At 37.1% G+C, this 27,776-nt stretch overlaps 1 protein-coding gene across 1 annotated transcript in view; it reads left to right on the top strand.

The window, feature by feature from the left end:
• Window positions 1–27,776, top strand: part of LOC100377799 (renin receptor-like) — a 35,552-nt gene that overhangs the window by 1,029 nt on the left and 6,747 nt on the right. The window contains exons 2-4 of the mRNA XM_002740160.4: window positions 21,124–21,263; window positions 26,859–26,996; window positions 27,473–27,571. Coding sequence (XP_002740206.1) covers window positions 21,124–21,263; window positions 26,859–26,996; window positions 27,473–27,571 — 377 coding nt within the window. The remainder of the gene's footprint in view (window positions 1–21,123; window positions 21,264–26,858; window positions 26,997–27,472; window positions 27,572–27,776) is intronic.

The raw sequence follows: 27,776 nt of genomic DNA, 5'->3' as shown, positions 1-27,776 counted from the left end.
TCACACCTCCCAATAATAACTGCTAGGAGCAACTGACTTACAACAACACCAACAATCATCTATACCACAACCACCACAATCATCTATACCACAACAGACGCATTTTGCTCAGAAGCGACATACCATAGTACTTTCTCAACAAGTGTCGACATGTGAAGTACTTAAAAAACATCAGGGTTCATCATTGATATTAGTGCCGTGGGTAGAAAATGCCCATCACCCGCATGATAGCAGTTTCTATATATCACACACCACGAATCAATTTGAACCCACTGTCATTTTTTACTTTCGATATTTTGCTGGCTTTCACGGGGATTGCCACTTGAAGCATCCAAGAAAATAACCACTGCTACAAATTCCCCTACTCTTGAAATCCTCACAATTTGTTGCTCGTGAAGAAGATAGCACAGTTTTGTATTTTCGTATTCAATTCTATATGATCATGGACGTACGTCCATGGTCTAATCAACCTACGGGCAACGGGTTGTTTTCTGCCCGCAATCACGAGGAGTATTAATACCAGAGCCATTTATTACATTTAACTATCCGCTATGCTTTATCACGTAACACGTGACACCACCAGCCAAAACTGATGTCCATGGTACACATGGTCTGTAGATTATATTTGAAAAGTTTTAAAGTATTAATCCTCATTTTTATAAAGTTGATCCGAGTCAACATTGTTTCTGTTTGCTCAAACTTCACAAACGAATTTGGTTCGGTTTAGACTCAGTTTACTTGATTACAAGCATTGCGTAGTTATGTTAAAATAATACTAAAACTATATTTGTTAGGTAGGTTGGGACCAAACTAAAGGTTGCACCCGTTCATTCTTTCATTATTACTATTGGTTTATATCACCAGGTTACCAAAAATAAAAAATAGGAGTCACCCGGAGTCAGAAAAAAAGTTATGGATAATGGCTAAAATTTGGATTTTTTTTAAAAAAACTGGTTTCACTATGATGACATTATTTGTTCGTATCTCAAAGTTTTACCGGTTAATATTGGTTAAACATTTCAATAGCAAAATTTTCTATCATAATTCATTGTACATATGTGATATGTGAAGTAACCTGCCCTGTAGTGGAAACAAATGAATTCCTCTAATAATTACTCAAAAGAGAACACGTTACCTCCACTGCATTGAAGTGTGATATTTGTACTGATTTGACAAGCGTGTCTGTCTACTCAATTCGAAATACGCATTTTCAGAAAAAGAATCAGTCACGTTCACCACATACATGGATAATATTTTAAACAGGCAATGTGGAGGACTTTTTGACCATGTTTAAATATTTCCCCACAACATTACGTCTTGGTCGAATGAGATATCTGCGGTCATTTGCGTATGAGGTCAATTATAAGGTCAAGGTCAATGTGTTCAATATTTCATTGGACGAATACTGCTACGTTTGGTTGCAAAGCGTCGTTTTTATTTTACGATAAATCATATTTTAATGTTTTTATCGTTTTTTCAAACAAGTAAATGGTCAAAAATGCACGTATTTATCCATATGCTGTTTAAAGTGGGAAGGTCGTCACCTGCGCACGCGAGGGAGTTGAGTCCCAAGCGACGATAACAACACACTATAAAAAGCAACGGCTCATGGGTAGACGCTTGTTTGTAAACAATGACACGCTATGGCGATCTGACGCATGCGCAGTTGACGACTCTCCCGCTTTAAGATTTGAGCGAGTCAGATAAACGTAGTTGCTCATTAACCGCTGAATCTCAAAGAATCGTCATATTTATGCCTCCGATGATTTATCATGACGCCATGCGGTTTGTCAAACACCATACAAAATAAAATTGTTAGATTTTGTGTTGTCGTTTTCGCGGTCACATGCGCATTTCAGGTCTGACACTCAAGTACGTGTCAATTCCATCCGCTGATTTTGTTGTGAAATATAACAGCCGGAGATTTGTATTGTGGAAGTACGTCAGTGCATTTGCATTCAAGTTCAATAATTTAATCTGGCGTGATTAAAAATCGGAATGATTTATCACGTGGAAAATATTCATGTTTTATTAGTATTCAGTCACACACTTAACCCATTCGGTGTTCGTGCTCGAAACCATATCAACGCTAATGGGGAACGGAGGGCAGATTTTTTTTATGCTTTATTATTATCATTTACATTTTATTGCCGCAGTGGATCACAATTTGTCTGTAAGCATGCTTTCGGACACTCCCCCTTTTGTCAGCAGCGTTTTGGAACTGTGCTATAGCACTTATAGCCTTGATTCATTAGGGCTTGTAGGTCCATCACTCAGTTATTGGGGTGAGAAGAAGGCCTTGTTTTTGCGTATGACAATATAAATGTTTCCGATACAGAGTAGTGTATATAGATCGTAGTGAGTGATGTCAATATGGAACAGGGTCTTATAATCGACCATTTATGCACAGATGGTTTGTTCTTTTATTATGTTACAATTGTAGGTTGACTGACGGATAGAAATTATAATCAGTACATGATATAGCCGATTATACGGCCGACGTAGTGTCTGGGTCACAATGCTACATTTACAATTATAACAAATAACATAAACATGTCCTAAGGGCGGTGGTGGTACGCACCACGGAGAACTCGTACAAAAGACCCGTACATTGTGACGTAATTTATGTTCGTATCTTTCTACCGGTATGTTTACCGACGTACATTTTGGTAGGTATCCAGTCGGCATGCAGCCATAGTTTAACCCGCCCTAGGACGCTCTCCCATTTCTTTGTTATTGATTTCACTATCCGTTGCGTTGTTGTTGATGGTGTTATAAACACTAGATTAAGACTACTCGTTGGCGCTGGACTACTACGTGCCAGTAATTCAAATCGCATGCGCAGTTGCATCGAACGAATACTACTGGTATTGTGCGGACAAAAACTAACACTTTCTGTATACCGTGCCATATACGGTAGTCGTAATTCAGTGTGCATTTTTAATTACATATAATATGTATACCATACAGGGTGTAAGCATTATCTAAGAGTAATGTTGATGATTTAGATTATTACAGCCTAAAAATTGTAAATTGGCATCTATCACGACGTACTCGTATACATTAAACAAAACTTGTTTAAACGATTATGGTGCACTGTTACTGTGGGCATAGTTTTTAATGTACAGTATCCTTCTCTGTATAGTTGGCATATACACACGTTTCAGTGTGAACTTCTGCTCACCCTACTAAGATATGAAATTTTTGTCGTGCATGGTGAGCAAATTGCGCTCTCCAATTGAAATAGAAAATCGATTGTGGTAATGGCATGAGTGTAATACATCATGTTGTGAGCATGCGAATCAGTAGATCAAATCAAAGTGCACGAGTCTGGTCGTTATGTTCCTCGACACAAATGCCTCCCCTCCCATAGAATTTAATACATTTTTGATGTTGCATTGTTCCTGGCGAGACATATTTTACATATTTTTTTATTTATACCTGGCCATTAGTTTGCTCATTTATTCAACACAAGGAACTTCTCACTGTTTCCGGATTTTGGTGAGCAATGTATCAACCTTATTTAGCGAAAAAAGCTGTGTTTTCTGCGAACTTAGAGAAAAAAATGTCATTGGAAATAACCACATCGGTAATAATAATAACATCAATGATGATAGTAATAAATATACAAAACGACAATTTGGTCAACTTTTCAATATCGTAATTAGGTCACCCGAAAGCACGTCGTTATTTAACATCTGTATGATCAAAAATGCTTTCTTTAAATGAACACGTAGAAAACACCATGGCAACAGTATAATTGCATTGGTTGCAACTTGTACAAGTTGCATTACCATCGATAGTTGCATGGAGTGAACAACATTAGGGATAAGAAACAAAGACATTCAGTTATCGTGGTGCATGTTTTCCTGTATGCTAATTCACTTGTGATTGGTGTCAATGAACGCGAAATGCACGTGATGTACCTCCTGGTCTATTGAAAATGTTACTCAATTCAACCATGGAGCTCAGTGGGTCAACAGAAATGGTTTGTGTACAAATAACTTGCATTTTGAAGAAAGCTTCACACGAATTGTTACCTTTCGCCATAATTAATTGCTTTTCAAAAGCACATACAATGGATCGAAGCTACTTTCACATGATATACAACTTGAAGGTTGACACTTCCGTGTTAAAACATGTCTATAAAATCGATAATTAAATATCGAAGCAGATAATTGCTACGACTATTGTTTTCCAACCTATGTCAAAATTTGTACAACCCAAATCAATCAAATTATAAATTACAGAAATTATAACCTGAATCAAACATTCTGAGATCTTTTGTTGTCTGCCTGTGTTTTCTATCCTTCGTTTTATAGAGCCTATGAATTACACAAATATCCTCTGTTGTGATATTTCAGCCAGTCTGAGCGCCATTCGATTTGAAACATTGTCGGAACCATAAAGCTAATGTCCATGGAGCACCTATTCCTTTGTTATTGCCTGGTCCTAAAACTAGAAACCATGTCATATTTCCATTTGTCATCTTTCCGGCGAAATGTTTGGACGTGAGCTTTTTACCTGGAATATTCATTTGAATTGCCATTTTATGAACAGTTGAGGGCGCCTCCACTGTTTTGAAATCAAGGTCAAGAATAATAATAAATATCAGGAAGTTTGCGTTTTTCCAGGGTAATTTTGTTTTCATATTTATGTCACTAGTGTATTTTAAATCTGTACAATATTGAATAGTAATTCTTTGATATCTTGCCATCTATTGTTTCTGTATGTTGGTTTATTGTATTGTTATTGTGTCTGTCTGTCTGTCTGTCTGTCTGTCTGTCTGTCTGTCTGTCTGTCTGTCTGTCTGTCTGTCTGTCTGTCTGTCTGTCTGTCTGTCACCTGAATGTGAAATAAATGCACGCTACACATGTAGTTAGTATGATGCGTCAATGTTAAAAGCTATAATAAGCTATTATTATATGCTGTAGGTATTTTAAATCGGGATGGAGTGCTGTTGCACTTGTTATGTGGTATTGCTTTTGAAAGGTGTTGACTGCTATTCAAGTTGTTCATCTGGTAGCAGTAACTCAGATTTTCTTTTTGTGAACAGTTATGTTGCCAACAGTATCTGTGTTTTCAAGTTATGTAACAGTTATGGAAAATTAATTTGAGGGTACATTTTGGTTATTTTTTTACCTTTCTACCTTTCGTAAACATGTATGTAGTTATGCACCAGATTCACAAGTAATGTGAAACAGTTTTCACGAACCATTTTCAGACCGTAATACCGTGCGTAGTTTATTTGAGCGTTTATGTTTTGTTACATTGATTGTCGAGCGATTGTGGTTTAAATAACACGAAATATAGTACATTGTTACAGTAAGGTTAAATGGCATCTAGCCTATGTATAAAGCACTTCCTGTTTTTGAAAAAAAGTGATACCATTGTCGCAATTTGCAGTTTACTGTATAACATTAGCATGAGGTAACATTTCAGTATTTGGAGACTCTAGTACATGTATAATACATTTTGGTTTTCATTGGTCTTGTGGCCAGGAACACGATATGATGTTTAAATCGATCCAAATTCCGAGTTCCAATCAAATTCAATGTATTTCTGCATTTGCGTGTGTCATGATCGACTACTCGGACATGTGTTTCCAGTCACGTCTCACGCGTTCCGTGGTAGTATATGATTATCATAATGTTATAATTAACTCGTACGTACGTGTATGGACATTTTTTCCGAGTTACCATCCCACCCAGAAAAAAATGTCGCGTCGTAACTCTAAATTGCAGTTGTATATAGGTCACAGCTCGTCTTGATCTCTTATCACTACATGTAACTAGTAAAACATTAGTATTATATCCATGGTTACGCTTATACAAGTATAACTATGCTGGAATACTGAATACTGTCGTTTTATGTCATCTGTATCAGTAACTAATTACAGTTACGTTGGCATGACAGTTCATCTCATATAATTACTAGTACACCGTGAGCTCTTAGAAAGTGAGTCCATACATGTGTATATTGCCGTAATATACGTCTATCCTCAACACATCAGACTGTAGACTACTCTGTCTATACTTTGGTTTTCGGGCCAGCAATTGTTTATGCGACTGTATATTATCAACTGCTCTGACCTAATTTATTAGTCGCAATTTATAATATATGATAGCAGACTATCACGATTTTTCCGATTTTCCGATGATTTGTATTCACCTGGCAGTCGGTGTCAATCGAGAATGCATGTAAATGATAAAGCGGTTACTTCGATGAACGTAAGAACAAGGATAATGCAACACATGCAGTAATTGCTCTTCATATTAATTGCGAATTATTATTGAATATTTTGAAGCGAGGGTAAAACATGTGTTATCGTAGGCCAATCAATTGTTAACCTAAGCCCTGGAATAAATGCACCGTACTGCAAAATGATGTGATGGATTGTGTTCTATGGAAGCATGGCTATTCTAACACAGTTACTGCAGTGCTCACTTGACCCTGTTGTCACATTTATAAAGGCGTTCTATGTACATTATCATTCTAAACTATCATTGCAAATTGTTCGATTCAAACATGTACTGCACGGTTCCGGCTGCACCGCCGCCATTTATAGTCACTTGATAATTTGCTATGCGTGGACATATGGCAAATAGTGCAAGTAATGCGAGAATGGTATGAATGTAATTGTGTCTGAATTCTAAAATATATGCCACCAGCGATGTATATTGTCAAAAAAAATCTCAGTAAAGCGTGTGGGTTTGTCCATAGACCCTCTTTTAGAGGGTCTATGGTTTGTCGTACACATTGACTTAGTATTATCATGTACATAATGATGTGGAATCACATTACAACAGAAAAATGAAAGCTACATTTGTTTCTGTTACGGCATTTTTGAAGACATTTCTGATAACAATAACTCGGATTATGGTGGAAATAACGTTTAGGGTGGGTAAAATAATTATGATAGTTTTTAGTATTCAGTACCTTGGCCCCTGGCCTTGTGTACAAATAGTTAATAATTTACATACAGCAACCACTGGAAAACGTGCATACACGAAACATGAATACGAATGAAGAAGCATGGAAGTAATTGAATATATATAATTCACGCATTGTCTCGCTTTTGATAAGCTTAGGATAAAAAAACACGCGATGTTGCTACGCGTGTTTTTTTGTTTTTCATTAATTGAATAAATTTGTTGCTGTCTGGGTTAGTATTTTAGGACGCCGCGATGATCATTACTCAATGTGTGTTAGTAAATCGCCACTATCAAAAATAGAGGTTTTAATGACGTCATAGCTTTACACCATCACACCGTCCGAGCCCTGTTATCTAACAATAATGAATCTCCACAGCGTTATATTGGATGAGAAGAAGGATCTATGGCGAGATAATGTGCGAGGCAAAGGCGAGCACATTATACCGTCTAGACCCTTCTCCGAATTCAATATATTACGCTGTGGGGATTCAGTATTGTTATCACCCAATATTAGATTTAATTTCGTTAAATTTTGGGTCTTTTTTTGTTTAAGTGAATTCACTGTACATTCAATGTAAGATATGACGTCATATCAACCTCTAATTTTGATAGTGGTGATTTATAACGCGCAACAATGAGCAGTGCAGAATACTTCAGTTTATTTCAATTATGATGCCCTGGTCTGTCGACAAATCGAATACGTGTGCAGTGGTAGTTGTAGGGGTAGCTTGAGAAGTAAGAAGCATTGCTTAGCACGTGGTAGACGCTTGCATTGCGGCGTTAGAATAATGCCAACGCACGGTATTATAATATGATATACTTGTACGTGTTTCACTGACGCAAGCATATTGTGAGCAACAGAGTATAACGTGTGTTCTGATGTTCTGAATCTTCAAACGGGGATTTACTAACTTTATGCTGTCTTTGTAAAAAGGTCTTTAAGCCAAAACTAGTTGAGATGATCATTCATGTCAGCTGACCAGTGTTGCGTGCATTTACAATTTTATTGACCCACCCCATGTGATATTTGCGAAGTTTATAATGTATGCTCGTTGGTGCAGTGAATTATTAAACATAAAGCTCCTGATGAGTGAGGAACCTGTACCTTACGAATTAGTGCTGTCGAGTTTCAATATTCATTTAGTTGTGTATTACCGTATTTATCCGTTCTACATATACTTTGTATTTAGCACTTTTGTTTGGAATAATCGGCTCCCACATATATATATATCGTGGTACTATTTTTTAAGTAATACAATAACAATATGTTATATATTTGTTTTCCGCGTAAGAATTAGAGCACACCAAAACATGTCATTATATATCATTAATGTAATGATTGTAGAAGAGTTAAACTATGATTAGAACAGTTATAGTTACCTGACATTTCAAATATCACTTTGACTAGTGGCCTTTTTTGCTGGCATAATTGTATGCAAGAGTGGATTTAAAAACCTTACTAATAACCTTTTATATCAAATTATTAGCTCCGCTGTTATCGAAGATGACTAAGCGGAGATATTTATGTAAGTGATTGTGCGTCGTCCGTCCGTCCGTCCGTCCGCCCGTCAACAATTACATTTTTAGCTCCGCTGTCGACTTTGTCGAGCGGAGCTTATCATATGAGTGATTGTCCGTCGTCGTCCGTCGTCGTCGTCCGTCGTCGTCGTCCGTCGTCCGTGTCAATGTTTTACTTTTTCGACTTCTCCTTGAAAACTACAAGCCTGAATGCTTTGATACTTGGTGTATATGTACCTTGGGTAGACCTCTCTCAGATTTGTTCATTTCATGATGATATCTTCAATTCTCTAATTTTGGTGAATATTTTTGTCATTTTTAGTAAAAAGTGATATTTTCGACTTCTTGTTGAAAACCGCAAGTGCAATTGCTTTGATATTACATATATAGGTACTACATGTGGACCTCTCTCAGATTTGTTCATTTTGTAATGATATCTTTAATTCTCTAATTTTGGTGAATATTTTTGTCATTTTTGGTAAAAAGTGATATTTTCGACTTCTTGTTGAAAACCGCAAGTCCAATTGCTTTGATATTACATATATAGGTACTACATGTCGACCTCTCTCAGATTTGTTCATTTTGTAATGATATCTTCAATTCTCTAATTTTGGTGAATATTTTTGTAATTTTTGGTAAAAAGTGATATTTTCGACTTCTTGTTGAAAACCGCAAGTCCAATTGCTTTGATATTACATATATAGGTACTACATGTGGACCTCTCTCAGATTTGTTCATTTTGTAATGATATCTTTAATTCTCTAATTTTGGTGAATATTTTTGTAATTTTTGGTAAAAAGTGATATTTTCGACTTCTTGTTGAAAACCGCAAGTCCAATTGCTTTGATATTACGTATATAGGTACTACATGTCGACCTCTCTCAGATTTGTTCATTTTGTAATGATATCTTTAATTCTCTAATTTTGGTGAATATTTTTGTAATTTTTGGTAAAAAGTGATATTTTCGACTTCTTGTTGAAAACCGCAAGTCCAATTGCTTTGATATTACATATATAGGTACTACATGTGGACCTCTCTCAGATTTGTTCATTTTGTAATGATATCTTTAATTTTCTAATTTCGGTGAATATTTTTGTACTTTTTGGTAAAAAGTGATATTTTCGACTTCTTGTTGAAAACCGCAAGTGCAATTGCTTTGATATTACATATATAGGTACTACATGTGGACCTCTCTCAGATTTGTTCATTTCATAATGATATCTTTAATTCTCTAATTTTGATGAATATTTTTGTAATTTTTGGTAAAAAGTGATATTTTCGAGTTCTTGTTGAAAACCGCAAATCCAATTGCTTTGATATATTATACATATAGGTACTACATGTGGACCTCTCTCAGATTTGTTCATTTTCTAATGATATCTTCTGTTCTTTAATTGCCATGTGCATTGCTAACAGCGGAGCTATCTCAGCCGACAGGCTGCTTGTTAACATCTTGAATACTTAGTATGCTACCAATCTCTAAACTTTCAGCCAATTTGAAGTTCAACTTTTGAAGTTATAGATGAAATAATTTTCTTAATGTTTGATAAAAGATTCTATGATGTCGTACTTTACCCATAATCCTTTGCTTGAGAATCAAGATGGCTGACTACATAGTAATGATATAAAGTTGAATATCTAGAGAATGAAAAGTGATATAAAAAAAGTGTAAATTGCATTCTCCTACATTTGTGGAACTTTTCCTTCAGGGGTCATTATGTTGCTTAGATTGATGTTTCCTTTAACCCCCCTCCAATGTGCCAAACAACAATGCTTGCACGTGTTGTCCACTCGCCAATGAACAAGCTCATCCGGGTTATTAGCGCTGGTTAGAATACACTACATACCAAATGAACGTCAAAGTGACAGCGAACGTTGGATACTGGTGAAATGTTCTTTCACCCCTCCCCCCCCCAATTTTCATTACAACAGAATTCATACCATGTCACATACTGTTGCCTTTCATTCGATTGCAACGTGAGTAGTGTGGATGGATTGGTCTGTGCGAGTTTTACATAAATAACAGTTTATTAAAGTGATGGAAATTTAAATTGGCTCATGTCTAACTGACGCTCGGATTATCCTCCGTGGTTCATTTATCTCTATATACGCTTGTCTAACAAAACACTATCTTGAATTGCGAATTCTGGTGCATATTGTTTTCATTCAAAATAATTAAAATAGTAACGTTCTCTTTGGCATTCGTTTATTAGGTTTTTCGAGCTTTTTAGCTCCGCTGTCGACTTTGTCGAGCGGAGCTTATCATATGATTGTCCGTCGTCGTCCGTCGTCCGTCGTCCGTGTCAATGTTTTACTTTTTCGACTTCTTCTTGAAAACTACAAGCCTGAATGCTTTGATACTTGGTGTATATGTACCTTGGGTAGACCTCTCTTAGGTTTGTTCATTTCATGTTGATATCTTCAATTCTCTAATTTTGGTGAATATTTTTGTCATTTTTGGTAAAAAGTGATATTTTCGACTTCTTGTTAAAAACCGCAAGTGCAATTACTTTGATATTACATATATAGGTACTACATGTGGACCTCTCTCAGATTTGTTCATTTTGTAATGATATCTTTAATTCTCTAATTTTGGTGAATATTTTTGTCGTAATTTGGTAAAAAGTGATATTTTCGACTTCTTGTTAAAAACCGCAAGTCCAATTGCTTTGATACTACATATATAGGTACTACATGTGGACCTCTCTCAGATTTGTTCATTTCGTGATGATATCTTCAATTCTCTAATTTTGGTGAATATTTTTGTCATTTTTGGTAAAAAGTGATATCTTCGACTTCTTGTTGAAAACCACAAGTCCGATTGCTTTGATATTACATATATAGGTACTACAGGTGGACCTTTCTCAGATTTGTTCATTTTGTGATGATATCTTCAATTCTCTAATTTTGGTGAATATTTTTGTAATTTTTGGTAAAAAGTGATATCTTCGACTTCTTGTTAAAAATCAAAATAGTTCAATTGCTTTGATATTACATACATAGATACTACATGTAAACCTTTCTCAGATTTGTTCATTTTGTGATGATATCTTCAGTTCTTTAATTTTGGTGAATATTTTTGCCATTTTTGGTAAAAAGTGATATTTTCGACTTCTTGTTGAAAACTGTAAGTCCGATTGCTTTGATATTACATATGCAGGTACTACATGTGGAACTCTCTCAGATTTGTTCATTTTGTGATGATATCTTCAATTCTCTAATTAATTTATTTTGGTGAATATTTTTGTAATTTTTGGTAAAAAGTGATATTTTCGACTTCTTGTTAAAAACTGTAAGTCCGATTGCTTTGATACTATTCATATTGTTCATTTTCTAATGATGTCTTCAGTTCTTTAATTGAAATGTGCATTGCTAACAGCGGAGCTATCTCAGCCGATAGGCTGCTTGTTTATATTGTAAGAACAGTTGTCTAACTTCTTGTTTATCATACATTCACATAATTTGTGCCGCTTTTGTCAAATGATTATAGATATGATGTTATTTTTTCATGCGGTTGGGGCGTAAACCACTGTCATTATATGGACAGTGAGATACTTATTAAACATTTACGTAATCAGTGGGCAATATATAACCCAACACCATGATTATGATGTTGTTTCTCTTGTGTTCACGACCAGGAAAGTATACTTTGGGCAAAAATAAATTGCACCATTCAGCACTCGATCATTCAGATATGATTGGTTGGGAGATTCAGTTACAAAGTAATTAATTCAATTGTCCCTAGTGGTGCACCTGTGTATAGTGAATGGCTTGTTCGTTCAGTCGTCTTAGATTAATTGCATCAAAAACAAGGCCATTGTAATAAATACGTGGAATTTTGCTAAAACCACAAATTGAACCACTGTTCCGCTTCTATACAAATCCGTGCTAATTAGGAAATTTGCATAATCATGAGTTTGAGCTCGTTTACTGTGTTATGTTTTCACAAATGCGTTGAAACTTTCAAGTTGTACTTGATTGTTGTTTATGTAGAACAATATCTAATACCAACTTCTAATTAATATATACATATTAATGAGAACGTTTGCATACCAATTCACTGTTTTCAGCTTGTTTATTCTATATCATAACAGTTTGGGTTGAAACTTGGGATACTTATAGCGCTCGTGCAATTGATAATAGTTTCTAATTAGTATGTTCTGTTTAATTAGCTAATTTACATACTGATAACATGTTTTATTTGCCAGTGTGTTGCAACTAAGTACAGTTTTGAATTAATCTGCTCAATTAACTTGCATATAGTTAGCAATCAATAATCACACGAAACGCATTTAGTTTATGTCTTATCAAATGACTCCTGCCTCTTCGTTCTGTCTTTGACAGTTTCTCTTACAAGATGTATATTTGAGCGAGACTATGATTTTAAACATGCATGCAAATTTACGTTACAGCCGTGTGTAAAATGCATTGCTTGTTTTTACGAATTTTGAACTCGCATTGTACTGAGACTGCGGCGCTTTAATAATTTCAATGTTCAACAATTTATCGTACTTTCAACCAGACGCAGAAACCGAAAACCGGTTATATATTGGCGACCTTCTGTAATGTCGGAGTTCACCAATTACCGTTTAGTTCATTGACCTATACCTGATTTCAACTCCAGAGCTTCGTGCCCAGTTGAATTGTGTACTGGTATATGCCAAAGGTCAGGGACAGCTGTGACCTGGCCCTTAGAGGGGTTTCGCGGTCAAATCATGCTTTTAACAACACTGAGCAACACAGGTTAGCCTGTGTGCTTTATTATGTCTAAAAACTATTTTGAGGAATACTCCAGGGGGATTATTTTTTATGACGGTGGCCTATGCGTAATGTTGCTCATCACTATTCACGCGGTTACGCTACGCTGTACTGCACGGCACGGCACTGCACGGCAAGACACTACACGACACTACGCTATACTACACTACGCTATGCTACGCTACACGTCACGTCACGGCACGACAAGACACGTCACGGCACGACATGACACTACACTACGATACGCTACATGACACGACACGTAAACGTGCAACACGGTTATCAAAACGATTGTAATAATTCTATTGTCTTGTCAAAAAATGTTGATTATTATTGTCTTTTAATATTGTTCCATAGTAACGCATAGAAGCTAGGACAGTTGTATCCACATAAAATTATCAGCACATGTAATTAAGGTGGACTCGTGTTATATTCAAATAATTAATATTCAAATTAAGAACACACATCGAAAAGGCGTGACTAGCATATTTTATTGAGAGAAATGGTAATAAGAATTAAAATAATCGTAATTACGGACACGTTTCGAGTCCATGTGGTCAAGCAATATGTGATTTACCATTATTGTGACGTTAGTATGGCACAATATTAATGTTATTTATATCAAAATGTGTAATGGTCCTACGCTTCACATAATTGCATCCCCCCCCCCAATCAACTGATGTTTTATTATCTACAAGCGTGCGTTTGCATATTTTTCATGTCTTGTTTTAATTTCAATAACTAGATTGTACAAGTGACAACCACAGGCGTCACGAGTTGAATAATCTTTGTATAATCCATTGACTAATCCTTGTATAATCCGTTAGACAGGCATATATTCTGTCCAACACAGATAGTATCAATCAACGCGACGCGTTTTTGCCGTTTTGTCGTATATTACGAGCTTGTTTGGTTTTGTCGCCTAGCCCGCACACAACACTCAACGACGCAAAAGAACTGTCGCGATAGTGGCGAATTATGCGATTTTCGAACTCACGGCGATAAGTACAAACCGGTAGCGCCACGCGAAGCCAAGCAAAGCGTCGCGTCGAAGACTCTACGTATACCGCCCTCTACGACGCGACAGGCTGATTTCCAATCAGCGTCGCGCCTTGAAAGCGCACTAACAAGAGAGTTGGAATTCCTGCTTCCCGAATTTACCGACACACGCGATGTAATTCAATGCGTAACCTAACTGGCAACGGACGAGTGTACAAAAATGAAATAAAAAAAGTAAAAAAAGAACACATTAGAGTTGCAACCCCGGAAGTCAGCGGCATGAGTGTAGGTGGGTACAAAAGGTACAGCTAAAAGAACTATATTAGACAGCTGGGAAACTTGGATTACCAGTTGAAAAAGGTGATTTTTGCAAAGATTAACTGAAAAGAAGAATGTGCGTTTGTGTTTCGCTGAGTAAATATGATCGTGTCATAGTTTTCCAACTCCTAAAAATTTGCTTGCTTAGACAGATTGGTGTGCAAAATTTTAGAGGTTGATAAGAGTTAGTTTAAAGATTATGACACTTTTTATTCGAGGGGATTTTTTACTTTTTACGCTGTGAGTTTGAAACCCTGGCGAGCGGTGTACTGCGAGTCTGCGCGTTTGACACATTCAAAATCTGTCATACCATGGTACTACCATGGTCATACCTTCTGGTTTATTGACCTCGAGTCGCGCAAGCGCACAGACGATAAACGCCGAAAAGCTATCAATTCGAGAATTAAGAATTATAGCCAGACGAAGATCTTGACGTGCCATGTTCGGTATCGGTCTTATGCGACGTATATACAACGCTAGCCTGGAATCCGAATTCCAACAACTCCTGTAGCGCTTTGATAATTTACTCTTCTCCTGATTTAAAAATAGTCGTTGACTTGTACCCGTAGAATGTACATTGCCACCAATGATTTGATCTGAACTTGGGTTTTGCAAAACCGATATTAAACTCATTTTGTGGGCAATACAATGATGCCGGTGTAGTACAACACGTACTGTGTAATCGGAAATAACATTTTTGTAGCCACTGGTCGTTTTTTTTTAAATAATACAAAACATCTCACTTATCTCATAGATCACGAGTCTTTGGTACATATTGTACTCAGCCTCGTGTCAAGTGTATTGGGCAGTCTAACCCGGGCCATATATCGGCGCCCATCGCCCCTTGTACGCAAGTTCCGTTTTGTACGACTTCGCAACCGCTTTACTGTACTTTTTAATGATAAAATTGACATACATAACATACATTGACAAAATAAGTAAATATATATGTACGTTTATATATTTGGTGTCCTTCCATGTGAGTTTATTCACGTGATTTCTCTCGAGATTATGCAAACAAACTAAACATTGAATGACGCATTCCTAATGGACTACACTTTACTCAAATACTATAGATGGTTGTTATAGATGGTAATGATTTTGCCAGGTACGAATATCACGTGATATAAATGATTGAGTCTAGCCACCTTTATGATGCAAATTTGTTGAACCTACTCGTATTTATTAAAACGAATTTGAATCTGGTTGGTAATATTACAAATTAATTGCGCTATTGTACAATGTCAATGTCAATCGTTAATCTTATTTAATCGCATTGAGTAGGGACAAGTGAGAAAGACGTGTATACCTCTCCGTGTTTTTGTCACGAAGAATTAGGACAAAGATCAAGATGCGATGCCATAAATGTGTCGGTTGCTTGGATACCATGAGTCGATCAGATCTGTTTATTGGCTGTGTGCCAACACTCTTTAAACATAGTAATATGACACGGAGTAAACAGCGCGACAATCTTCAAAAAGGTGGTACAAATCTCAAGTTATCATGGCGCCCAACGAGTAGTGGACAACATCGTGTTGTTTTGTGATGTCTGTCACGCTTTCAAACGGCGCGGCGCGCATGTCTTTTCGTTTACGTCGGTCACATCCTTCGAGAATATGAGATTAAATTAAATTATGCATAGCGTACATACATATTACAAGATTATTACGTAGCGTAGATTTTTGTATGTAATGTTTATTGTCATTACTTTTGCGAAGAACCATTCATCAAGAACCAATATTACAGTGACGTCATTTAACAGACGACAATTGAAATGTGTGAGTTCTTCAACACACGCGGCCAGTAAATATGTGAGATGATAAAATATTAAACACGTGCGATTGAAAATGTACGGGGGTGCGTAACTATTAAATAGCGTACACAGAAAGTGTGTTTAACTATTGAATACGAACTACGGAAATGTATGGAATGTTTAAATACTAAACACATGCTTTTCAACTAATAAACACAAACGCTGGAACAAATACGTGGGATGTTCAACTATTAAACAGTACATGTAATGTGCTGTGCTGTTCACTTATTAAACATGTGCGGTGGAAAAATGTCCGGGGTGTTTAACTATTAAACACGAACGACTAAAAATGTGGGATATTGAACACGAACGACGAACACGTGGGCGTTTAACTAATAACATGTATGATTGAAATTCATGCATAGGGATGTTTCACGTTTAAACCCGTACGACCGTGACGGAAAATGTAAATCATCGATGCTTGGCGACGATGGCTAGTTTTTGTTCGACGTTCCTCATTTAAACATGTCCTTGTATCTTGTGATTACATTGAACATAATACATGCACATAACACACAGTTGGATCCATGACACGCCATTTCATTTCTACGTGATTTAAGTCAAACTGACCGGACTGTTATTTTCTAGAACGTGCTTTATAAAATGCATGCCTTTTCAATAGTTAGTCCGATTGAATATCCATTTTTGGCTTTTGCACATTATTATACTTTATTGCAATTCAGTGGTATGCAGAAATACATTTTTGTGCGTGTCAGGTGCCGATTTGTCTCGAAAATGGTTGACTAACTTCTGAAGAGAGCGACTTTCAAGTTGTTGTGTAATTTTGTTCGTTTCTGGCATGTGTGAGCCGATGTTGAAAGGCCATGAATAATTGTTGATGAATAATTGCCGCCATATCGTTTGGATGTGTCTCAGTGGGACCGTTACACTGTACGGCTGCAGTGAAGATTATATCTGACGTGTAACATGTGTACGTTGTTTTGTTTTAAATCGAAGTGGCCGACCAATGGCCATGGCGAGTTTTACCTCAGAATAGGTGTAATTAAACTCTCTATGGACGGACATAGACACTGGGAACATAGTATCGACGCTTTATAACGCAATACTGGCGAAAGCGTATTCTTGTTGTTGACTTCTTCATGATTTATAATAGAATAACAATGTTACTTTTGCAGTTTACTGTCTAGTACTCCTTTGATAAAAGAATGAAAACAAAAATCATTAACGCACATCATGATGTGCGGTGGTGATTACCCTTGTACCTACCAGATAAATCATTTCAGCGCAAAAAAGGACTTTGTTTTCTCTGATAAATCATATTTCAATGTATTCATCCACACGTCCACATTGCATCTATAAATGTAACAAACTGAATCAACCACACATGTTCTGGGTAACGTTAGAAAAGTTTACTTTTCTGTCGTAGTCTGCCGTACAATGCTGGCTTGCTCTCACTAAAAACCATCTTCAAAATGTAAAGCTTGGTTATTCTGGTATGATTGTTTATTGAAATATGCTAATTAAAATGACATGGGATCTCTTGCAGTAGATTTGTTTGAAAGTAAAAGTAATTACATTCGGTCTATATAACCTCGCGCATAAGTTCAAATTCTGGCGTTTCAGGTGGAACCCTTAATTTATTACCAGTTGAGCACATGCCCGGTCATTATGTCATTTCAAAAACCATTGCGCAAATGAATAGAAGGTATTAAGACTCGTCTGCCCATGCATGCACCTACCCTGGAAATGTGTTTACGAGAGTGCGTAATTATGGTGGTGCCGAGCGAAAGAGTAAACAACCCGTACCATGCGTGACGAGTGTGCATGCGGAAAATGTGATTTTACGAGCTTTACGGGAAGTGTTCATTTTATATGATGTGATACAACATGTATACGTCGTTGGTTGAAAAAATACCATGTTTAAACACTATTGCGCACATGTCCGCATTTATCTATACGTATATGTGGTTCGAAGAGCAATATTTGTCCCCCATTATTTTATCTAACGTATACTGCCATGATAGCAACCATGCAATATATCATTTTCTACCGTCTTATCAAGTTTCGAAGACGTCATGAATGAGTTGATAGTCAAATTGAATTAAGATTTGTTGTGAACTTGCAGAATCCTTCATTGTTAACATATAATAATCCGCAAGTTCAATGATTGTTATTGTACAAAACAAAACTTACGTATTAAATAATATCAATGTTCGTGATATGAACATTATTATACATCTGTCACCGTAACGCCATAAATTACAGCGTGTCATAATTCTGCGGTATTTTACGGGGTATTTTCATCCCACCATATAAGGAAATGCGAATTCTAAAGCGTCCTCTATTAATAAAAAACAAACATGGCTGCCAACAGGGTTTGACCAGACTCTTCACAAAGAAGTTCGCTGATTCTGTTCTAAACTTTTTGGATTTCGGCATTCCCATGATGTATGATTGGAAGAAAGCAACATGGGTGAGAATATTTTGTTATTGTTGGTTGATACTATAAGTTTATTACGAGAATACCTCAAAGTATACACTCAGACAGTACGCCTCGCATCGACCTCCGCTGCGCCGGTCGATACTCCAGCTGTACATTTTGAGGTATTCTCGTAATAATCTTATAGTATCAACCAACAATAACAAAATATTCCCACCCATGTTGCTTCTTTATTTTACTGGCTTTTTTTTGTAATGTCCGGATGTTTCATCATATATAGAAACATTGTTTTAACGATCTAAGTAGTGAATGTATCCGATAGTGGTTTAGAGTGTAACTTTAAGGTCTAGTCGCGTGTTTATATATTATAGACAAAGCGTCTAGTTTTTTCTCTAAGTGTGTGTCAATTATGCTGACACTGGTGTTCATTGTCTGCGTATTGACCTCAATATTGTCCAACAGCTTCCTCTATTCCACGAACAATACATACTACGAAAGAGGTTGTTTGAATGAGCTTCCCGTTACGAGAATTGTGTGATTCTCGTTACGAAAATGCTTTCAATCGAGTATTTGTTTACAATTATCCCCGCCGGTCTCACGCGTTTGATGGTCCACCCTTCGCTGTGTCGGATACACCGGAATCTCAATGAAGTGTATACTAAATATAGAGACTGACACATTGCATGGTGAGCTATAAACGCACATTTCTCTCATGTTTGAACATTACAACGATTTATTGGCCCGTACCATTCGACTTCCCCAATGTATAGCACGCTCATCCAGTCTGCAGACCATTTCCAGAGATGATCATCCTGATTATGTGCTTGGTGTTTGTAGTCGATATAAACGTAATCAAAGTTGCCACAGAAGTAATGGGGAATATCTTGTTTCGAACATGATTGCGTTACATCGTTTATTAGAAAGTAAAACGTTTTGGTACATCATTTCATTGACGTGGTTTCCGATTCGCTGGCCCATTTTAGAAAGATGAATTTTTCAGGATCATGATTCCAACAAATGACGATGACCTGATATGTCAATACCGATGTGTGCTCTCTATTTTATTTATACTGAGTACATCGTGTGTAACGAGGGTGACCAAGCTACTCCTAAAAGGTCACACATCCTGGTAATTTCTGGCAGATACAAACTCACTAATTAATAAGAATCTCTCAATTGTTCACCGTCTCCAAATTCAAGAACGGTTGAACATGGCAACAATTGATGTATTGGAAATTAATACTATTACAGAACGACAATAGGTAAATAAGATCTATTGAAACTGTCAATGCTCGCGATTCTGACACGTCTGACCCGACACACACCGGGGTTCTGTTAATGAGGGCTTAAATATTCGAAAATGAGCAGATGATTTTATTTTTTCAGGTCGACCCTATTGTTGACTCGAAATTGCCTTATTTTTCTAGATGCGTTTTGAAACCCTGGAACATTTGTCACATACATCGTAGATTTTAATCGACGTACAACAACCAATCGATAATCTAGTTTCAGAATGACCTTCAGTTCTCTGTGTATCCTATCGGTTACGTTTATATGGCGTGACGTACACTGTAGTACACATCACATTTGTCACGACCATACGTTGCTCACAATTGCAATTGTATACGCACCCACAACTTACAAATCTGGCAACCTTTCACAAATACAAGGACAGTTGTGCTTGCCGCAATATAAAATATGTCGTAGCTCTGACCTCATTTACACGATTTTCTGCCATTAAGTATTTCAGTGGGTGGTACTGTGCTGTCAACTTGATTGATTCACGTCGTGTTACCCACTTAACTTTATAGGGTTACCCATTTGAAAACTGGAGGATTTTGTGGAAAGCATTTGCTGTGGGTGAAGAGAGAAAAAAAACGCGCATGCTTAATAAATGTAGAAAAATCGATCGGGGATTGTTATTACAAACATTTTTGTCAGCTATATGAAAAAAATATACGCACAAAACAGAATAAATCCCTATTCTATTTCAATTGGGTAGCCTCCTACTGAATACATATAGGGTATTACGCGACAATCCATGTGATATCGCGTTATATTTATAAGTGATGTATATAGATAAACAGCCAGAGTTCAACAGAGGGCGCTGTTGCCTCAACAACAATTATGATCGATAAACAACCGCAACACAGCGACTTTGATAAATAAATTTATCTATCTCGTATACATTCGTTGAGAAAATGACGCCGCTCGCGTGTTTCGTGTACTTCCAATGAAATGACGTTTCTTTGGTTTGGCGTATCCGCGGGATTCTCAGTTGATGGGTGCATAATGATTGCATGCAATATTGATGACGTATATCTTTTTAATGCAGTATATCATATCTCATAGCAGAGTAATCTGTGCTTCTATTTTGCAGGTTCTGATATACTAGCCGATAATGGTTTATATTTCACACACACGCCGAATTACGTGCTGTTGTCTCCCGATGCCGGTAAAGTACGTTCTAGCGAAGTGTCGGATATCATATCTCTTGCTCTCGGGTTTTCCGCCAGTAAGGTGTGTATACAAATCACGTTTATGTTCAATAATTATCAACCTGCAGAGTATATAGTGCAGTTTAAATCTTGTTTTAATGATGTCTTTTATATTAGTTGTATTACGTTGCATGGGACCCATGATGTCGATCACGGTGCGGTTTCAAAAGCGCACGTTGTTATTTGATCATTCTATTTCAATCATGGTCGCCGACTCTGTAAAGAAATGTGATCGGTTGTACCCATCAATAATTGACTACAATAAGAGAAATGTAGTTATACAATAATATATGGCGTGTGCTACATGTGGGGTTAGGGTTAGGGTGTGCTCTCACCTGACATCATTGTATGTATACCACGGGGTCCATATATATCTTTTTCCTCGTTTCGTCTCGTCTCGTCTTGTCTCGTCTTGTCTCGCCTTGTCTCGCCTCATCTCGACTCGTCTCGTCTCGCCTTAAACTTCTTCCCCATGTGACTTTGGTACTAAGATCTACGGTTATTTTCACTTTACAAACAGTTTGATGGCAAATACGAAGACTGGGTACTCGAGCTTGTTTCGTGATTGAGAATTTGTGATTGTGAAAATTTAGACTAATTGCAATTTGTAAATTAGTTGAGTCATTTAGTCAATTGTACTCTCAGACTGTATTCATGTCTCAGAAACTCTGTATTGAAATGCACATGTATGGGAGTAGCGCTCATCCGTGCATTATGTGTACCTATATATAGAGGGTTGTATATGCGTACAGTATATAGGTGTATGCGTTGGACATACCCCGTGTAGTTCGGATATTAAGGTGTGGAAAGTCATGGCGCAAAAATAAAAGAGCTCCATGGGCAGGTATAATGATCAATTTATGAATATTCATCCAACTTTTAGTGTGAAAAGTATGGGTGTTTGAATTCAACTAGGGGCGTTGCTGAGCCTGATCAAGGTGTTTGCTATAAAGTTGACTGTTACTATATGACAACATGTTACATATTCGTGCAGTGTATACTAGTATATCCTTGATCGTGTACTCATGTACATGCCGGCTGTGGGCATTTTTTATAATATATATATAACTCGGTCAGGAAGTTATTTATACCGGCGGTTCTCATTCTGTTGGTTAAACATATGGTGATGACATACTACAGGTGGTCAGTCCGAATTCTCCTGGTGGTTTGGTCTTTGTACAGAGGCCCGTAATAGTCCGAGTGCTGAATCCATCATTTACATATTGTTATTCAATGATTCACCGTGTTGTTTATTAGCTTCATTAACTAATGCAGATTTTAAGAACACTATTTGTATTTTTTCAAATGACCAGTGATATCCTCAGGGTGGACATCCGGGCATTTTCAAAGGCCGAAAACTCCCATAAAACTGTACTTTAGGACAGTTGTTGAGACTCTACCGAACAGTGTAACAAGATTACCCCTACATGTGCAACGTGTATAAATTCGGTTGCTCAGGATTGCTTCAAAGTTGAGTTTGTGCTGTTTTCGCGACTTATTGTTTTCACCGGCCATTCGACCAGCGTTCCACAGCAGCTCACACAGAGCCCACATAAATACATGGTACAGTGGTGCGCGTCTGAGCAACATAGAACGTTCTGTGCCCTAGCCCCGCCCAGAGGATACCGAACAGAAACCATGTATAATTATATCGTGGTTCCATATGGGAATCAGTTTATAATTATTATTTGCAATAAAATTAACTACTTATTTCACTTTTGTGAGTAAACGTTCCCTAAAACAGGTAATTTGTAACGAAACCGATGTTGTGAACTTGAATTATATACTAAACATGATAAAATGCCAGTAGCAATACCAGACAACTTGAGAATGGTTAACATGCTAATAACAACATGGCGGCTGTTACGTATCAGGGTGTGATCACTCTTTTCTGCCGACTCGCGCTGATTAGAAGCGCCACTGTAGTCGCGCGTATAAAGCACGCGCTGCGTGACGGCCTTGGCACTTAAATCACGTGTTGCATTATGCATGTATCGTGCAAGTTTCTGTTTTGGGCATGGTTTTGTATTCATCTCGCCCCGCCATGGGGAGGTTGTATTTTGAATCCCACCGTTCGACGTCTCAGTCGGCGGTATAAACTACACAATCTGCTCGACCACCAAACACTCGTTATTGGGTTTAAATGGGGGTCTTCTCGGGGGTAAATGGTAGCGGATTTCCGTTTCCTTATATGTCTTTGTCGAGGGTGTATATCACTTGTGTTATGCCTTGTTGAAAATGATAATGTGACAGTCACTGTCTGACCTTTCAGTCGTAATAATATATAGAGGTAATGACGTCACATTATTTGCCACGTAGTACCCTTTCATCGCTGACAGGGATTATATTGTGTTTTTATATGTTAAAATACTCATTATCTTTGACGTACGGACTGTACTAGAAGAAATTTCAGGATTGATTTATTTTATATTAAACGATTGACAATGGTTAGTTTACATATACAGATGGACGTGTTTGTTCATTTCATATTATATTCCGACATTTTAGTTATCTCATTGTTCGTACAACCTAATCAACATGTATATGGAGCCGTGACGAATGGCCACTGATTTATTTACTATTATTAATGGCTGATCCCAAAATTATCCCACGCGCTGTCACTGCACAGATCATGCCATGCCACATAAGTACATTGCGGGCAAATATCATTGCAGTTGTTCATCCACTATGGTCATTTTAAATGTGTAAAAAGTAAATACATTCTAGTTCTATTTGTATAGTTCCATAAAAAGTATTACATTTCATTCGAACAGAGCCTTTTTTTTCATTTAGACATTTTCAACTGCTACAACGCGTAATACCAGTGTGGCCGGGTATTTTGTGTAGGTGGGAACTTGCAGCTCGGTAAACGGATAAAAGGCGTATTTTTGTATCTAACTTGGCAACAAGTAGCTCAATTTTGCACTAGTTCGTTTCACTTCATAATCACCAGTCACTAATGACAAACGAGGTTCACCCGTCGTCCCTAAAAGCGTGACGCGAGTATTAGGCAATGGATGAGAACTTACGAGATGAACGACAGGGATTCGGTAATTTAAACAAAAATAGACCGAGTGAGTAAAAATTCAAAGTGAATTTGTGATGAAAAGCGGGGACTGGTGGTGAAAAGGTTAAACCCTGTGCGTTTTACATTGGATCACAGTACCGATGCCACGCCATGGTTATTTTCATTAAAAAATAATTGGAATAAGTAAACACTCTAGGATTTTAGTACGAAACCATTATTCGCTTGTTCCAGTGGCCGTCGTCGTACGAACTGGCAGTTACATGGCGTAGAGTTGTTGCAGAGCTGTTCAAACGCCTTCCCAAATACAAAGTATGGCCAATTTTTGACACATTTCATAGCTCTAAGTTGGATTTTGTGATTACTACTTTACCAATGATGCAAACGAAATGCGCCATATGTTTCATTGTGATGTAATTGCCGGCGGTGTGTTTTTGATGTGCACTTCATTGTGAATTATAAAACAATTCACCCGTAGGCAGAATATTGGAAACCTAGGGGCCATGCGACAATCCTTGAATAATTCTTCCAAAAATATCATTTCCCCAATTTGCGTTTGATAGACTGACGTCATTTAAACCTAATTTGAATATTTTAATATATGTCCAAATCTTGATGAACAATCGTGCTTCAAAATTTAAATTTCCGGAAAACTAAAATAAAGTTTAAAAAATCCCTATTATCTATCTTTCTAGTCAGATCTTTTTCAACTTCCCATACTGTTTAAATTTATACATTAGATTTTCCCATCACGTAAATGACCGTTTTACCTTTGTGTCGCGTTGCAAATATAATACAGTGATAACTTATTCTGTTTAAGTCTGAATGGCATCGAACTTACCTACAGCTTTCACAATTTTCCACCTTGCCCCTTTGTCACGTCGCACGCAAAACAACAAAGTTAGACCGAGTAATCTTAATATTATTTAGTTTGACCTATTAGTTGGGTCATATATAATACACAACTCAATCTCAGGAGTACAATTAATCCCCCTATAGAAAGACTCCAACAAAGCTTGGGTACCATTCAAACCGTCATGGCTCCTTTGTATTATTAATTATTTAGGCGCGGCACACCAACAATGTTCGTCGTATTTTGTAATAACAAGTTACGTGAGCTTGAACTTGTTGCTTCTCTGTCATAGTTTTTCTGGATGCCTCATTGCAAACTAATTTTCCGTATTCGTAATCGTCATAAGTCAGCAGAATTGCGAATTTGCTACAGAGGCAATTTCATATGCGACACACATGCTCATTGATACTGTGTAGTGAAATTAAACATGCACGGATTGAGTCTGTCCAGTCCTGTCACAGTGAAAGAACAGTGACTACTAACTGAAGTTAAATCCGCTGGTCGACTCGTGTACTTATCAAATGCAACACTTTTTCGAATATTTTCTATAGAAATTCTATTGAGCTGGCAAACTGAATAATTGCCCCGTTTAAATCTTTGAATCTATTTTAATATAATATAATTACTATTCGTCGTGGCCTTCAATATATCAGTCATTATAAATGGTCAAACGGCAATACATGGTTACTGCGTTATTTTGCGTCATTTTGTTTGTTTTCGAATAATAGTACAGGGCGTAGCTTCGTGACATACATGACCTCACTGTGCTATTATTTATATCATAATTATACCGTTATTCAACGTTCGTGAGTTGTTTGTGATCACAGGATATTTATTGGGCTGGAAGATCATATAAGAATTGCTACCTCGTTCAGCTGTTAAAATGTATTGATCATAATGCATTGACGGACGCTTGATTAGAGCTAGACCCATGTTACTAGTAGTCCCTTTTTAAACTCATAGTTGCTGTCGACATAGGAAGTAAAGTAAGCAAATAACACCGAATAAACGGCAAGGTAAAGACTATGTCTAATTATAGTAAATACGTACTGCGTGCGTGACTCGAACCGGCGCTCGCGTACGGCACCTAATCGCCTAGCTTCACGCCACTACACGTCTTCCCCTCGGCCACCGGGCATCCCCAAAAAAGGATGCTTAATAACCGAGCTTATTACGTGCAGAGAACATGAAACCCGTCCACGCCCTTTTTAACGTCGTGATAAAATGCATTCAGATGTTCTGCTGAATATGTCTGTTACTGTTACCGGAACGATGTGCTGATGAAACCTAGGATTAGGATTCATTATTCGTAATTGAGTTGTCATAGTTGTCAATCCGTTATTTTTTTTTCTGAATTGGTTTGGTACTATTGTGTTCTATTATCGATAGAGCAATACATGTCATTAGTTAACATAGCCAAAATAGTGTGACATTTTGTGTGCTTGTTTATGCATACATGTATATTGTTGCGTGACTCGGTGCTTGAGGACAATTCTCTGTAATTATTACAATGGACGGTGCATACTCAGAGCAACAATCTACAATTGCAAAATATTGTGTGTGAGATGATTGAACTTTGAAATTGTAATTGAGGGCAAAATAGAAACTATACATAGATCGTAACAAAACGCGGATGTCATTCGTGTTAGAATTACATTTACACATATTTTTCATAGTCCATTCACCTGCATGAGCTAAAACAATTAAACATGTTTATGACATGTAATAATTTTTTGCAGGAGCTGAAGTGGTCTGGTTTGTCCTCCGGTAACCTGTTTCGTCGCCCTAAAGCAAACGTTCTGGTCACAGTTGAAGGGTTTGATGGAGATCTCGTTTTTGACTTGGGTGCAGTCGGAACATATTATCCTGTTCTTAAGGTAAGGAATATAAACTGTAAGCGCACCCTTGTTTTGATGTCAGCCTTGAAATACCAGACCACTCAGTCACCCGGCTTATTTTTCTACAAGAACCACAAATTCCGGATATTTTGCTGAACTAAGCTTTCACTAAATAAACGACAAAGAGTAATTCAAAAAGAGGAGATACCCGAACATGTTTCTATGGAAACAGTGATTTTGTAATTGTTCACACTGTGTTGATTGAGCACTACTCAATTATTTTAAATTGAAACTTGCCAAACTTGTGTGTTAGTCATTTCGACCTTTAATTCTATTCTTGCATGGTGCCCAGATACACTGTGAGCGAAAATCATAAAACATTAGATGTAAAAAATCATTATTCCATCACGGGGTCAATAGAAATCTAACTGGTCTTGCACGATGTCTCAATTTGAATTCAATATTGCATCACGGTGAATGCCCATCATTCTAATGACATTATTTTACCTTATTAGGACGTGCCGTTGATAAACACAGAGTTTGTCAGTAATTGTGTTGGTAATTTATTTCAAGATAAGTCACCACTAGTTGTCGACATCACTGCAGGTGGAAAGGTAAGCATGCATATGTGTGTTTGGAATTTCTCTCCACAAAATAGCCGTCAATTATTTGTATTACATAACGGTTAGCACGAGATCATGCGTTAGTGCTTTCACATCTGCAAATTCAACCGTGTCGTCCTTGCATATTTTCAAAAAAGTTATAACTTGTTGTTAAAGTTGCATTTCCACTTTCCTAATATTATGTGAAACCTCACTC

Source organism: Saccoglossus kowalevskii, chromosome 1, assembly GCF_978046115.1.
Source record: "Saccoglossus kowalevskii chromosome 1, keSacKowa6.1, whole genome shotgun sequence".
NCBI lineage: Eukaryota > Metazoa > Hemichordata > Enteropneusta > Harrimaniidae > Saccoglossus > Saccoglossus kowalevskii.
This window is presented reverse-complemented; position numbering and strand designations above follow the sequence as displayed.